General features: G+C 45.5%; 2 protein-coding genes across 2 annotated transcripts; one reads left to right on the top strand and one right to left on the bottom strand.

Annotated features, from left to right (window-relative positions):
- Positions 1-12,327: 12,327 nt before the first annotated feature.
- On the bottom strand, positions 12,328-13,371 carry PtA15_15A409 (uncharacterized protein; the record flags this gene model as incomplete). The annotated part of the gene is made up of 4 exons (XM_053163612.1): positions 12,328-12,489; positions 12,549-12,828; positions 12,967-13,266; positions 13,340-13,371. 4 exons carry the CDS (start codon positions 13,369-13,371, stop codon positions 12,328-12,330), a joined length of 774 nt encoding a protein of 257 aa, XP_053027570.1.
- Positions 13,372-15,603: 2,232 nt separating this feature from the next.
- PtA15_15A410 (uncharacterized protein) lies at positions 15,604-16,653 on the top strand (the record flags this gene model as incomplete). Its single annotated transcript, XM_053163614.1, has 2 exons — positions 15,604-15,973; positions 16,127-16,653. The coding sequence occupies 2 exons, from the start codon at positions 15,604-15,606 to the stop codon at positions 16,651-16,653; spliced, it is 897 nt and encodes a 298-aa protein (XP_053027571.1).
- Between the last annotated feature and the right edge of the window lie 327 nt (positions 16,654-16,980).

Raw genomic sequence — 16,980 nt, forward strand, 5'->3', positions numbered from 1 at the left:
AGTAATAAAAGAAAAGAAAAGAATATGTAAACCAGAAGAAAAAAAAAAAAAAAAAAAAAAAAAAAGAGATAAAAAGAAAAAGAAAAAAATGTGTGATGTGTAGGCAGCAATTAACTTTGCTTGCTGAGGGTTAGGGTGGGTCACATCAATAAATTCATGAATAAGTACAAGCATAAGAGATAAAAGATCATGCGCTCAAGTGAACCAGGAAAACTAAACAAAATCTTATCACCACTTTCTACCTCAAATAACTTACAAAATATGGAGAAGACCATTAGTGCAGCTAAATATAAAGGAGTAGCCAAGAAAATCAGGCCAGTAAATCAACCAATGCCGCAAGACTTAAATCCTCCTCTGGAGAGACCAGAACTATCTAGAAACCCTTACAATACGCCTCTGACCCCATTTCCGCCCGAGTTCAAGGAGACAGAAAGAATCACAGCGAAACGACTGGAAACCGTTAACTTTGGACCACCAAACTGGCTACACAAATAGGAGCTGGACTTATTAAAACATGTCATAGTAATAAGAGAAAAAGCAATAGCCTTTAATGAGGACGAACGAGGGATACTCAAGCACGAATACGGTCAGCCATATAGGATTCCAGTCATTCCCCACGAACCATGGCAACAACGACCCATTCCTATACCAAAAGCAATTATTGGAGATTTCACGGAGTTAGTAAGACAACGGATTCGGACAGGTTTATACGAGCAGTCAACATCAAGCTATTCTAGTCCGGTATTCTGTGTAACAAAATCGAATGGAAAACTACGGATAGTACATGACTTGCAACAGCTTAACAAAGTCACAATTAAGGATGCGGGGTTACCACCAAAGATCAAGGAATTTGTAGACTCTTTTGCGGGAAGAGCATGTTATGGTTTGGGAGACATTATGGGGGGGTATGATGAACAAGAACTGGATCCAGGCTCAAGACCTCTAACTACTTTTGAGACACCACTAGGACGACTTCAGCTCACTCGATTACCCCAAGGAGCAACCAATTCGGTGGCAGTTTATCAGGCCCAGATGACATGGATACTGCAACCAGAGCTTCCGGAGCACGTAGGAATATTCATTGACGATGGCGGAATCAAAGGACCAAGGACGGATTACGGAGGGGAACCATTGAAGGAAAACTCAGGTATCAGAAGATTCATCTGGGAATATGCAATTACACTGGAGCGAATTTTATTCCGAATAGAAGAAGCAGGGCTGACAATATCGGGCGAGAGGTTTGCGTGCTGCGTACCAGCTCTGGACATAGTGGGACATGTGGTCTCTAATCAAGGACGAACTATTTCGGTCAAGAAGGTCAATAAGGTACAAAGTTGGCCACCGCTCAAGAACAAAAAGGATGTGCGGAGCTTCCTAGGGCTCTGTGTCTATGTCAGAATGTTCATCAAGGATTTTTCAACTATCGCGGCTCCTCTGCGAAGACTGACACGGATAGACGTGGAATTTAGGTGGGACGAATCTTGTGAGAAGGCATTCCAGACGTTGAAGACAATTGTGGGGGAAGAAATTGTATTAAAGAAGCTCGACTATAGTGGAAACGCGGGAAAAATTGTATTAGCCGTGGACTCAAGTTATATTGCGGCGGGGGCCGTTCTGATGCAAGAAGACAAGGAAGGGACAGCAAGGCCGGTATCATACGAATCAGTAGGCTTCACTAAAAATGAATCCAAGTATGCGCAATCAAAATTGGAACTCTGTGGAGTGGCGAAAATACTGAAGAATCTCCAAACAACACTCTGGGGACAACATTTTGAATTACAGGTCGATGCTAAGGCATTAATTCAAATGATAAATTCTCCTAGTCTTCCGGACGCACCAATGACACGATGGGTGGCCTTTATCCAAATTTTTTCTTTTGATCTAGTACATAAGCCAGGTAAAACTTTCACCATGCCGGATGGATTATCACGACGAGAAACGGACACTGATGAGGAAATCCGGGAATTCATAGAAGACGAGAATTGGGTAAAACCTCATCCGGGATTCGGCGCAAAGGTGGTTAGTACACTAGAACCACAGATAATCAACACAGAAGATCATTTAACGGGATTCTGGAAAAAGATGAAAGAGTACTTGGGAACATTGGCAAGACCAGAAGGATGCTCAGACACAGAATTTCAGAAGCTCAAGCGGCGTTCACCTAACTACTACGTGGAGAAGGGGCAACTGAAAAAACGGAACAACCCATATGGTCAATTAATCATCACGGACTCAAGGATACAGGAAAAAATAATGAAGGCACTACACGAAGAGCTAGGACATCGAGGAATGGGTGAAACTTACAGAAGAGTAAGGCTGAGGTATTGGTGGGAAGGGATGAAAAAGAGCATTAGGAAGTGGGTGCAATCTTGCAAGAGCTGTCAGAAGCGAAGTCGAGTCCTTCAAAAAGAGGCAGGGAAAGCCACGTACAAGTCAACACTATTTGAACAGGTAAGCATGGATGCGGTACATATCAAAGCAGGGAAATGGAAATACTTGGTTATAGCTAGGGACGATTTCTCAGGATGGGCGGAGACGGTAGGATTGGCAAGCTTGAAGTCTAGTAAAATTGCAGACTGGTTCACGACAGAATGGATTTATCGATACGGTGTTCCAAAAGAAGTAACGGTGGACGGAGGCGCAGAATTCAAGAAGGAACTACAAACAGCAATGAAGAAGGTAGGAACAAAGCTTAGGATAGTTACGCCGTACTACCCGGAGGCGCAAGGAATGGTGGAACGGGGACATAAGGAAATAAAGGATGCTCTAACAAAGATGTGCGGCGAGGACGGTCGGAAGTGGAAGGAATATTTGCCTCTTGTAACCTTTGCCGACCGAATATCAACCAAACGTACGACTGGATATTCACCTTACGAACTACAATTTGGGCAGCTAGCAGTTTTACCAATTGATCAGGAGCTAGGAAGTTTTCTAACAGTGGATTGGGACAGGATCAAGACAACAGCCGAGTTATTGGAAGCGCGAGCAGAGCAACTTGAAGCACGGGAAGATAAACTGAAGGAAGCTTTTGAGAAGATGAAGAAATCACGAGAGGTCTCGGTGCGGTATTGGGACAAACGCTTGGCACATCGACTCAGGGAACCGTTAAAGTTGGGCGAATTAGTCCTAGTTTATCATAAAGCATTGGAAACCCAGTGGGGAAAACTATTTGCAAATAAATGGAGTGGGCCCTATAAAGTTGTTTGACAAATAAAAGAAGGACCGTATGTCTTATCAGAACTGGATGGAACAATACTTACTCGACAATACGCCGCAAGCCATATCAAGAAGTTTTATCTGTTGAACAACGGGCCTCAGCCAGTTTGTGTGTGCTTTCGACCCAATCATCAGCAAGTGTCACACACGACATGTCACAGGAACCGTCACGCATTCGATCTACCGAACTAGAGATAGACGATCCCCGTCTACCCGAACTACAGGCCACCGAACATGCTCAGCATGTGCGGATGGCACTAAGGTACCGTCGAGAGCAACACAGCAGACGAAAAGCAGCCAAGCAGGCTAAATGGTCAAGTCAGGAGCTCGCTGCGCTCATAGATGCGAATGCGCAAGTGTTAGCCGAGAATGTCAAAGTAGCATTCAGAATGAATGCAAGGAAAAGAAAAGCACTGATTGCTGAGCGCACAATCGTCAAGAGAAGGCGAGTGACTCTTGGTAAGTACAGAGTGAAGCAAGTGAAACGCACTGAGAAAGCAAGCGTGCTCAAATGCTTTGATAGGAGGGGAGGACCCACCGGGTTAATTCACACCCACCAGTGGTGGGCATTAGTATAAATAGGCCCATTCGGCCCAGTTGTAATTTCATTATCTCTTTCATCACACAATATCTCTTTCATCACACAATATCTTATCATCACATTATCATCACTGTATATACAAATCATCATATAGCAAAGACTGGTAGCCTCGCTCAACAGTCTTACAGAATTACATATTTATCACATAGAAATTATAACATCATCTTAACACATTATCAGTACGGTCACCTTACCCCTACCGACTACAAAACTTTGACACCGCGAAATGGAATCCGCCACTGAAACCAAACGTTACAGGCTCAACAACAAAAACTACGCCACATGGGCAACCATGATGCGCGCCGAAATGTACGGCTTGGGATGCTTACCGTTAGTCAAACGAGAACCGGTCGAAGGCGTTGCCGAGAAGAAAATGAAACTATACATACTCATCATGAAACACCTTGATGAGGAACACATCGCCATAGTCAATAGCGAACTCGGGACCGACAAAGAAGGCGAAGGCCTTGAATTATGGGAGCTTTTTAAAAAGAAATATGCAGGAAGCGAAGCTCACCACCAGATGCTCGCGCTAGGCGAGTTTATTGACTTAGAGTTCAAGGAAACAAAGGAATTTGTTAAAGAGGTTCGCAACGGCATCAGCAAGATTCGCACATCAGGACTCGATGTAAAGGAGCAAGTCTTAGCCTTACTAATCTTGAAGAAGCTACCCAAAGAGTTCGAATCGCTGGTCCGAATCATCATCCAAGATAGCGGAACATTGAAAACCGAGGATGTCATCAGCAAAATAGAGAAAGATTATTTACAATTTAAATTAAAGAAGACCGACAAGATCGCAATGGTCGGTCAGCAACAGCAAGGAACACGCAGAATGGGGAAATGTTACAACTGTGACATACCTGGACACTCGGCAAAGGAATGCCGAAAGCCATGGACCAACTATAAATTTGCACCTCCCAAGGCGAATATAGGAGAGACCGAAGGAATGAACGTTTCTTTCATAGCTATAAAGGAAGAAGAAACCGACGAAGATGAGATCAGCTTCTATGATCCCATTGGAACTGAACTAGAATTATTTGGGAACCTCGGAAACGACGGTTTCTATAGCGAAGAAGAAATTAACGCTCATCAAGCTCTGACCGGTATCATTGTAGCAAATAACGTGATGGCTTCCGCGGACTCGATCATACTGGACTCTGGAGCATCAGACCACATGTTTAACAATAAGGAAGATTTTGTAAACTATACCGAACATAAGGGAAAGGTCGATATAGGTGAAGTCGGAAGAAGCGTTGAGATACTAGGGAAAGGGGATGTTGTACTTACAGCTAACAATAACACTATCAATTTACGCAATGCATACTATGTCCCCTTGTTGCCGTATTGTTTAATTTCACAGACTTCTCTGTGGAATGGAGGTGCGCAGATTAGAAAAATCAGCGGAAACAATTTCGAAGTCACAGTCGACGGAAAAAGGCTGTTTGATGGAAAAATAAGCAACCGACTACCATTTCCTAATCTAGAACGCAAAAGAAACACGTGCCAAATCAGTCTAGAAGAACACAGAAGCATGGGACATCCAGGCGGACACAAAGAATGTGAGGCGTGTCGACTGGGGAAACAGACCAGACAACCATTTTCAAAGAAGCGCGAACGAACGGATACAGTAGGGGAGGAACTCTCGGCTGATCTTGTAGGACCAATCTCGCCGGCGTCTCTCGGAGGATCCCGTTATTTCCTAACCGTCGTAGACACTGCTAGCCGATATGCATGGATAAGAATACTCAAGGTAAAAAGTCAAGCCAAGGATGAACTAAAGAAAGTTGTCAACCAAGTAGAAAATAAACTAGAAAGAAAAGTTAAAAGAATAATCACTGACGGGGGAGGCGAGTTCGTCAATCAAAGCATGGCCCAATGGCTCGGGGATAAGGGGATTTCTCATCTAATAACCACTAGAAATACACCGCAAAACAATGGGACGGCGGAGCGAATGAACCGCACCATTATGGAAAAAGCCCGGACGATCAGGATTGATGCTGAAGTACCAAAACACCTATGGGCAGAATTGGTGTCAACAGCTGTTTTTTTGTATAACCGAAATCAGAAGACTAATCCCTTCTTAAAAATGTGGGGAATAGAACCAAGACTAACCAACATCAAACCTGTAGGATCAGAGGTACTCTACAGCATACATCATTACCAGAACATTGGAAAATTGGATCCGAGATGTCGAAAAGGGATCCTGATAGGCTTTGACGAGGATATGAGGTCCTATCGAATCTGGGACCCAGAGACAGGCAAAGTAATTAGATCCAGAGATGTAACTTTCCATGTCGGGAACAATGACATGGGGGATATATTTGTTGACGAATTTGAAGCAGAAGAACCCCAGCCGGAAACGGCAGAACCAAAAATCGAAGAAACAGCTGACTTACCACCGCCGACTATGAATGAAGGGGGTGAGAGTGAGAAAGAAGTCATTAATAGTCAGCCTTCGGTAAATCAAACACAACAGAAGGTCAGATCAAGCAACAGAGAAAGAAAACCAGTAGATAGATACGGGAACTGGACAACCTACATAGCAGCTAAACAAGAATTCGAAAAAGATGAATCCCATGGTGAAGCGATGGCACTCCAGACCTTTGTAAAAGAAAACGCCATAGTACCTGACAGTTTCCAAACAGCCAACAAATCAACTGAATGGCCAGCTTGGAGAAAAGCTATCTTTGCTGAATTAGACTCAATCGTAGAAAACGGTGTCTTCGAGATCGTACCTAAAGAAAAAAGAGACAAAAATAAAACATTAATTAATACGAGATGGGTCCTAAACAAGAAATTCGACACCGAGGGAGCCCTAAAAAGATACAAGGCCAGATGCGTGGCAAGAGGTTTCAAACAAAAAGAAGGAATCGATTACGAAGAGACTTTCTCACCTACCGGACGCTTAAGCACTATGCGATACATCTTAAACCACGCAACGCAACTAGGAATCAAACCCAGACAGGCGGACTTTGTGACAGCCTATTTAAACTCAAAACTAGAAGACGAAGAAGCCGTATACATCAGTATACCCGAAGGGTTTGTAGATTGGTTAAAAGAAACTAAGCAAGAAGCTTACACAAGGGAGCTAGCCCGTTCGCTGATCGATCAGCCCGAAGGTTTTGTCATAAAGCTTAAGAAAACCCTGTACGGTTTAAAACAAGCAGCAAGAGGGTGGTACACCACCATGACGGACTGGTTCATCAGTAAAGGATACAGGATAAGTGATGCTGATCCTTGCTTATTAATTTCGAACGCAGGAGACTTAGCTTTTGCTTGGGTAGACGACTTGATACTGGTGGGAGAAAACACAGATAATCTCATCAGCGAACTAGGAAAAACCTTTAAAATCAAAGACTTAGGATTAGCACAACATATTCTAGGGATGAAGATAGAATATCTTGATGACGGGAGGATGTTTGTAAATCAAGAACATTATATCAAAGGGTTAGTAGAGGAGTACGGCTTAGAGGACGGCAAGACAACCGGTACCCCAATGCAATCAAATATCAAGCTCGTTAAGTCAACACCCGAAGAATCTGAACAGTTCAGAGAAAGAGGATTGGATTACCGGTCAGCCATAGGATCATTAAATTATCTATCCCAATGTACAAGGCCAGACATAACATACGCGGTCGGAAAGCTATCACAGTTTCTTGAAAACCCAAATGACACTCACTGGACAGCTTTTAAACGAGTTGTTCGATATTTGAAAGGATCGCAGGACTGGGGAATACTGTATCAAGCCGGAAGCGGTCATGAAATAGAAGGGTATGTTGATTCGAGTTGGGCAGAAGACGACCATAGTTTATCAACAAGCGGATACAACTTCCAATGCGGACGAGGACTCGTGTCGTGGCGGAGCAAAAAGCTAGGAGGACCAAGTTCCTCATCAACGGAAGCAGAATATAGAGCGTACCTTTCAGCATCGCAAGAGGCACAATGGCTCCGGAAACTGACATTTGACATACATCGTGCTGTATCTGAAAAGACAAAAATCTGGTCGGACAACCAAGGTGCAATTCAGTTAGCCAAAAACCCAGTATACCACGCAAGGACCAAACATATTGGAGTACACTACAATTTCACCAAAGATCTGGTAATAAATAAGGAAATTCAAATAGAATACGTACCAACAGACGAAATGGTCGCCGACATCTTTACCAAAGCATTGGATCGCGAAAAACACACCAAGTTCTCATCGATGATGGGGTTGTTACCGTTGTCGATGATCGCGCCGAAAGCAAGGGGGTGTGTTGAACAACGGGCCTCAGCCAGTTTGTGTGTGCTTTCGACCCAATCATCAGCAAGTGTCACACACGACATGTCACAGGAACCGTCACGCATTTGATCTACCGAACTAGAGATAGACGATCCCCGTCTACCCGAACTACAGGCCACCGAACATGCTCAGCATGTGCGGATGGCACTAAGGTACCGTCGAGAGCAACACAGCAGACGAAAAGCAGCCAAGCAGGCTAAATGGTCAAGTCAGGAGCTCGCTGCGCTCATAGATGCGAATGCGCAAGTGTTAGCCGAGAATGTCAAAGTAGCATTCAGAATGAATGCAAGGAAAAGAAAAGCACTGATTGCTGAGCGCACAATCGTCAAGAGAAGGCGAGTGACTCTTGGTAAGTACAGAGTGAAGCAAGTGAAACGCACTGAGAAAGCAAGCGTGCTCAAATGCTTTGATAGGAGGGGAGGACCCACCGGGTTAATTCACACCCACCAGTGGTGGGCATTAGTATAAATAGGCCCATTCGGCCCAGTTGTAATTTCATTATCTCTTTCATCACACAATATCTCTTTCATCACACAATATCTTATCATCACATTATCATCACTGTATATACAAATCATCATATAGCAAAGACTGGTAGCCTCGCTCAACAGTCTTACAGAATTACATATTTATCACATAGAAATTATAACATCATCTTAACATTATCCCAGAGGACGAATACAAGAGGAGGATAGGGAAGAAGAAGAAGAGGATCAAGAAGAAGAAGACGAGGATCAAGAAGAAGAAGAAGAGGATCAAGAAGAAGAAGAAGACGAAAAGAGACAGGAGGAAGACAAAGAAAACCAGTAATATTTTCGACTTTGGACAACAGGATTGTTTTTTTTGTTGCGGAACATCATCTAGTTACGGCACGAGTCTTTTGGCATTTCAACAGGAACGCTGCGGACAGCATTAAGTTGGGGGGGGATGTGGTGTTCTGTGCCTGTTGCAATGCCAAAAGGACATATGCAAAGGTATTGGGATAGTACAGTTACATACAGGTGGAACCCATTACAAGAGGAGGAGATAATCTTACACAACAGTTACAACATTTACATACATACACCCTTTGGTCACCGCGGCGGATTGGACGGAAGAATACACGACGTGGATACGAGGACGAGGGAGGAGGAAGGAAGGAGGACCAGAGAGAGGCTTTGACCCCCAAATCGTGGAAAGGAGGAGTATTCTAGTTGGGTGCAGCGTGCATGGAAGGTGGCTTGGTTACATAGCAACATATTCTGAAGGATATGGAAGGTGGCTTGGGTACATAGCAACGCATGACATCAGGCAGCGCAATATATGCAGGCAGATAAGGTGTACAAATAGTGTCACTGCAGCATAATTCCCTCATTGTTTGGGTGGCTGTGCAGTACAGGTGTACATATGCTGTGCAACTGAGATCCCCTGCAGCTAAATTCTCTCAAACACATTCCCCTGGAGCTAAAATCCCTCACTCTTCATTATAAAAGGAGCTCTTCTCCCCCCCATAATTTCTCTTTTTGGGGGGATCATCAACCTACAGAGGTCTGGTCACATAAGATAGTTTAGCAGTAGTAGTTTAGCAGTAGTAGTCTTGAGTAGCGTAGAGTCAGTCAGTCAGTAGAGTGTTAGTGCAGTAGTAGAACCCACAATCAACAACCAACCAACCAACCAACAACAAACCAACAACCAACCAACAAACCAACAACCAACCAACCAACCAACCAACAACCCATTCTCCTTATTAGCATATTAGTAGTAGTAGTAGTAGTAGAAGTAGTAGTACAAATTATAACAGCAACAACAGTAGAGGAACTTCACCATAACAAACCACGTTATCCTTAGTTATAACCGGTCTAAAAACACATTGAATTAGATATTTAGGTCTGATAGAGATTACTATATAAAAGTAAGAGCTATCTTGGAATCTGCCACATTTTCTTAAATATTGATTACAAGACTCTTGGTTATTTGCATAGTACTATTAGAGGGGCAGGTCTTTCAAACCACCCGTAGATTGTAATAGCCTTTCAACCTATTCATACAATTTATTTCCCCCTCAAAAGGAACTTCGATTACCCATCCATCCCTGGAGTCCTACACCGGTCATCGTGGGGAGTATATACTCCCCTCAATAATTGGAACAAACTGGCCAACTCCCCTCAATGATCAGAACAGACCAGTTTGTTCCGGTCATCATGGGGATTATCCTCTTGATGACTGAAAGGAACTGGACATCAAGGGGGGTATGTACTCCTCTCAATGACCGGAAGGAACCAACCATCAAAGGGAGTATGTACTCCTCTCAATGACCAGAAGGAAACGGCCATTGAGGGGAGAATGTACTCCTATTGATGACCGGAAAAAACGGGCCATCGAGGGGAGTACCTCTTGATGGCCAGCCTGCCTTGGCCATCATGTGAAGGGATTGTACATTCGGGGGTGTGAGCTGTAGTTTCACAAGGAGTTTGATGTGTGAAAGGGAGTTGAGGTGGGGATGAATGAGTCCCTAGTGAGTCCCTACATGTAGGGACTCAAGGTCAATATTTAGGGACAGCCGTAAATTTTTGACGCAAATAGCGCCCGCGGTGGGTTGGGTTGAGGCGGTAAACTCCTGAAATTTCCAACTAGGGCCCTGATTTAGGGCGAACTTAGTCAGTCCTCCCTTTTGAGTTGGCAGGCTGGCGCCCCTAGGAGGGACTTGGGAGTAAGCGGGGAAATTCGGCGTGAGCGCTGAGGACCACCTCAACCCATTTGGCTGGTGTCAAACCTTGACACCACACTAAAATTGCGTCCTGCGGGCCAATCAGGCCTCCCTGGTGCCAGATTGAAGCCCTGAATCTGGCCTTCAAACCTACATAGGCCACATATTTTTATCTTAAACGGTCTTGAAGTTACAAATCTTGTAAAATCAAGCTTCCAAGATTTTGGGAATGATTGTACACTTCTGCATCTATGGTAAGTGCATGGAAGCAGTATTTTCTGCTTGTAATTACATGAAAATGCATATGTTTGAACAAGTTCACTTCTCAATTCATGATCAATGCATAATATTCATATTGGTATGCTTGATGTACAGGAGTTGGAAAAAAAACTTGATTTGTTGGAGCAAGCTCAGCAGTGAATTTGCAAGGGTATCCAGCGGCCAGCTGGGGGGACAAAAAGCTGATTAGTGGATGGCTGCCTGCGCAAGAAGCTAGCCTACAAGGCCGCACCACTCATGTCCCTATTGAGCCAAAAATGGATGTGAGATATATGGATCAAAGGAAAAATGGGGGTTGGTAGGGCCCCAGGCTCGTCAGCTCTCACGCCAAAATCGGTGGCTTGGGGGCAAGCCTCTCTGTAAGACAGAGACCCTGCGGGACTCTCCTCCAGAGAGGCTTGGTTAAGCTTGGATTTAGGGCCCGCGGTGGAAATGCTCTTAGTTCGACCCCGCAACTGCATCGGGTTGGATCAACCGGGGATCAACTTGACCCGGAGCTTGGTTTGGAGCTAGTGGGGTATAAATCTAGCCCCCACTAGTCCTTGGACTAACCTCTAAAATGCATATGCATCATGCTCAATGGCATGAACTCTATGTGTTTAGGTGCCAAACACACACCATACAGGCACCTAATCACATAATCTCCAACAGCCTCGGACTTCCCAATCTATGTACACCAATGCGGTCGGCCACTCGGATTAGCCTACTCTGACCGTAATCCAAGCTACACCCGGGGAGTCCATCCACGTGGAAATCACGCGGATTCCACAAGGACTCCACGTGGTGGCCGCCCGCAAGGTCGGACCAGCGGCTGGAGGTCCAGGGAATCACGGGGTCACCACCGGGAGGATCACCCGTGGATTCCACGGCAGCTTTTGGCTCCGCGTGGAATCCCCGTGGAATCCCTGTGATCACGACGTGAAGCTTGGGCCCACGGGTGGATCACGGCTCCTTCAACCGTGGGCTCCCCAAGGAATACTGTGATACCCACGCGCGGGTACACCAGGTGCCTCAGCTTTCCGTGGGACCACCAAAGGTGGTCCGCGGAGTGGATCAAAAACGCGGGTAATATTGCAGAATGTGGTACCACACGCTGCATTGCATATCATTGTAAAAACATAAAAAAAAGGGATTGATAGATAAAAAAACAAATCACAAAGAGAAGAAAGAAATAAAAGAAAAGTGAGAGAAATGAGATGGGGCGGCGGGTCCCTTTCTTCTTCATCCCTTGCAAACACTCAATCAACAAATCAAATCTGAACTTCACATTTGTGCGCCGAGCTCTTCCCACATGGCTGGATCAATGTCTGGATACACCCGAAGATGGTTCTGGTGGGGCACACGGATCTTGCAGCGCTCGACGTCGAACAGGGAGATATCCTTGATCCTTGGGAGTTCCAGGGACGGATTGGCCTTGATAGCCCTCTACAGATCAAGGATCGTGAGATGAGATGGTCTTGCAGTAGGAGGAAGACGAGTCTTACTGGATACAGCACTCTGAATTTGGTGAGATAGAGCTCATCATTGTCCGCATCTCCAGCGCCCGAGAGGATCCTTCGCCGCAGCACGTTCCAGTAGCGGACAAGCGCCGCGGGCCAATTGGCGTTGAGCTCAGCCATGTGAGCCATCTTGTGGTCGATGTACTCTTTGATCCGCGCCCAGCCGACAAACTGGGGTGCCTGTTGGAGGCAGACCTTCAAGAGCCAGTTCTGCTTGGCAGACGCGTAGCGATGGGCGGCCAGGATGGTGTATATATAGCGCCACCTGGCGGGGCGGGACGATCCGGGCTACTTGCTCGTAAATCAGGCCCGAGGTGAGGTCGTTGTACTGTCCCTTTGACCAGAGGAAGATTGTCAGCTGACTTGGGGGGGGGGGGGGGGTTGTTAGTGCGACGAGTAGTACGACCAGGCTTGGTCGTTGAATGTGTCCTTGCGCAGATAGTTGTACATCTGGCTGGCAAACTTGTAGCCGCCTAGCATGAATGAGAAGTCGGCCAGACGGCGGGTTTGGGCTTCTTGGCTTTGGTGGGGATACCTAGTAAGAGAGGATGATGATGAGCAAGGGGTATTTGAGGGCAAGAGGGATGAGCAGGTGGTGGGGTTGTAGCGGTGCTCGGGGGTGGATGAGGAGCTGGTTGCGGAGCCGGGCGCCTTGGAGAGGTATTTGTAGCCAGCGCTGAACAGCCGGCCGGTGATTCCCTTCCTGTTAGCGGCCAACTAGAAAGCCAGGATGTGAGTTTTTGGTTTTTTTAAGGGGGAGGGATGTGAATGCTCACCTTGAGCATTGCCCGGCTAGGATGAAATGCATTGAAGCAAGCCACCCAGCTGTGCCCACCTCCGGGGGCCGTGAGGAAGTGGGACTGAAGGGTCAGAGGGCGGGGTGGCGAGGCCGGGGATAAAGTTGTTGCTTCCCTTGGGAGCCGTTGATTGTCTTCAAGACGCACACGACCCAGCCGATATCACTGAAATAACCCTAACACCGGCAATGCAAGGGCATCCGTGGGTTCCTTGTTGTTGAGAACGACGCAAACTTAGCTAAGTCCGAGGGTGGAGGCGCTTCGCGCCTCCACCGGAGGGACTTATGCGGTATCGGTGATTTAGGCCTGAGAGGAATGGCCAAAAACGCCATTTTCAACAAATGTTGCAATAGCTCCCTTACCTCCGAAGATTTCACCAATATTTTTGGATATTAAGAAAGCCTTGCATCTTGGCTAATTTTTGATGATCTAAGATCATCAAATTTCATCATTCCTTGCTCATAATAACACATTGAAGTTGGTGGGTTGCAAAAGCCAAGTCTGAGGTCCGTAAAACATCATTTTAGTGTAAATCCATACGCTTTCCTCAGGGAAAAAAATGACAGGTATCCAGGACTGATGTCCAGCCTTGCCAACCAACTGCGTGAGAAAATGCATTTGGGCCTGTTCACTCAAGATTCCGAGGGAGCTCATTTGAAAAACAATTATACCTCAACTGTTTTTGCCAGCATGAAGTTTTTTTACTACATGCCTTGTATCTTGGGTTTGGGAAGAAGAAAAATGTACACAAAGGTGGCAGGAGATAGCCAGGCATCTCAAGAGTCTAAGTGTAAATGTAGAGGGTGATTACACCAAGGCAGCACTGTGCAGGGGCCTTAGCATAAAAAGGTAAGGATTATTGTCATTTCTCTCAGGCAAATTTCACCGATAAGGCATAAGTCCCTCCCAGAGGGGGCCTTCGGCCTCCCTCGGGAGGGACTTAGTTAAGTTTGAGAACGACGAGGAACTCGCGGGGACAGTTTTCACCGGGATCCCAGGGGCAGCTGTGGAATCCTCGTCATTTTCCCCATCGTAATGACGTGGAAATCCCAGGCGGGTGGACCCGTCGTCTCCACGCATTTTCCACGGGAGGGTGGAGACGACGGGGGGAGCAGTGAAATCCACGTGGATTTCACTGAGCCGGTGATCCCGTCGTCTCCACAAACGCGCGGGCCAGGAAGCACCCCCGCCGTGTAGTTAGTCCAGACTAACTTAGCAACGGATGCGGATGCTCTGAGGGACTTGTGTTAAGTTCGCTGCGCTCCCCCGAGGGAAAAGTTAGATAGTTCAGGCCATCCGAAGAACCCCCCGATGTGGCAGGCTTCCCTGGCAAATCAATCATCACACACTTTATTTCAGTAACTCTGTCTGTTCAACTTGGTACGGAACCTTTCGGAGCACAAACCGTCATAAATGTTTGTTTGTATGATTGCCGCTTCACTCTTTGACAGTCAACAATTAGGGAAGAATGATAGGATATTCCCCGATCGAAGCTGACAGGACCCGCTTCACATTCACATTCGCTTGTTCCGAACCTGCCCTCATTCATACCAATACAATCCCTGAAATCAATCGGGCATCATTTGAAAGACTTGCGTGGTCAGGAGTTTAAAATGTTAGCTCAAGGGGAAGGGGGAGGAACAGCCTGCGAGGAAAATACATTTCCCTTCTGATCTGATTATGTCTCCAGCGGCCTAGCACCTAGACGCCCCTATATTTCAAGGTCAGTCGAGTTCCTCCTATGATGACTATCCATACAGTCTTTCAATATTCAAACAAATACACCTGCCATGGTGCATACCTACCTTTGGGGATCGATTCTCAGAGCGTGTCCACACACAATGACTCCATCTTTATTGATCTATGGATTTATTTATCTAAAAAGGGAGGGTCGAGGGCCCTTTGCTTTCATGAATCTAGAAGGAGATAATTTACCCATCCGGTCTTGCCTGCTGCAACTTCACGCGCCCTGCTCCTCTCATGAACCATCCCAAAATCGACATCGCCTATTTTCAAGCATCCGACAGTGCAATCTGTGTGTATCCCAAGCTAAATAAATAAATAGCCAATCCACTTCTTTCTTTCCCTGTCAATCCTGGTTTGCACTTAACCACTAGATAATTATTTATCACATGTAACCTCTTGAGACTGCCTAGTTTCAATTGAACTGCTTCTATCTAACCACAAGTTCCGTTCGATAGAGCCTTCTCGTCACACTCCACATACTATTGTTGAAGAAAAAAATGACAAAAGACTGTCAATGCCACCGACTCTTCTACCCGACCTTAATTAGATCTTGCTGCTCATCTAACTATGTGCACTCCCTCAAGACAAAGACGACGATTTCGCCGGTCATAACCACCCTCAGAACAATCGGAGTGATGCAAAGGAAAAAGAGAAAAAACGAAGACCTGCTGCTCAGATCAAAACTCTCGAAGCCTTGCTGCAGTACCAATGAAATGGATTCACATCCAGGACCCACCGGGAAGCGCACTTTCCCTCAAAACTTTGAATACGATTATCATCACTTCAAACAACGCCTCTCATTGAGCTCCGAGCCTCAATCCTTTCACTTGGTTAGCAACAGATTTCTCGTCGGATTAGACTACGACGGTAAGACTTCTTTTTCTGCCTTCTTCCTGGCGTGGAGTTTCCTTGTGGGCTTTATGATTTTGGAGTTGGAGATCTACAAAATGTTTTGCTATTTTTCTATTATCTTGCCTTATCAAGTTTGACTGATTCCAATTGATCTCTCTTCTTTTGTAGCTTCAAGGCCCAAAACAGGTAAATTTGTAAAGCGGATTATAACCGATCAGACCGAGTTGTCACAAGTTTTTTCGAACTCGAACACATTGAACAACATTCCATCGGGTTATAGCCGAACCAACAAGCGATATGGAAAATCAGTTTATCATTCCTGTGACTCTGTGGGCAAAGAGAACTGTGGTGGATCTCGCGAACAACCCTATAGCGTTAACAACTCTCGAGAGGTACGATCGATCTCAACAGAACAGGATTCACCATTTAATTTGGTTGCTTCGCCGAAAATCGACATAACCGAAGATCAATTTATTTTTACCATGTCTCCGTTCAGCTCGACTCAAACTCTGTCAACTTTCATGAGATCGCCAGCCAATCCCGCCGAGAGTTACAAGTTGGTCAAGAGTTTTGACCACAAGAAGCTCAAGAGCAGGGATCTAGTCGAAGAAAATGACGAGGATCAAGACGAACGCTCGATCTCTATCACATCTGTTTTGCCCATCGATATACCCCAATCTCATAAATCGACTTGACCAGCCTTTTGCATTACCTAAAGCCTCAACATCCATCTTAGAATCATTTAAAACCTCATTATCCTTTTCTTCTTATCCACAACCGCATTAAGCAATACTCGGATTCTATCCTTACTTATCCTTCAGCAGACCAATTCGCCCGTGTTTGTCCCATTTTATGCTTTCACTTGATGATATTCTCAGGTCAGCTTGTGTTAGCCACTTCCACGCCCGATTTAAAGATGTATTTCAAGTTCCATCAATTGCATTATTTGTCCTCAAAACCTAAAATCAGACCTCATCTCGCTCTTTTACAAATAAATATAAAACTTGAACAATTGTTCTGTG

This window comes from Puccinia triticina, chromosome 15A (assembly GCF_026914185.1).
Source record: "Puccinia triticina chromosome 15A, complete sequence".
NCBI lineage: Eukaryota > Fungi > Basidiomycota > Pucciniomycetes > Pucciniales > Pucciniaceae > Puccinia > Puccinia triticina.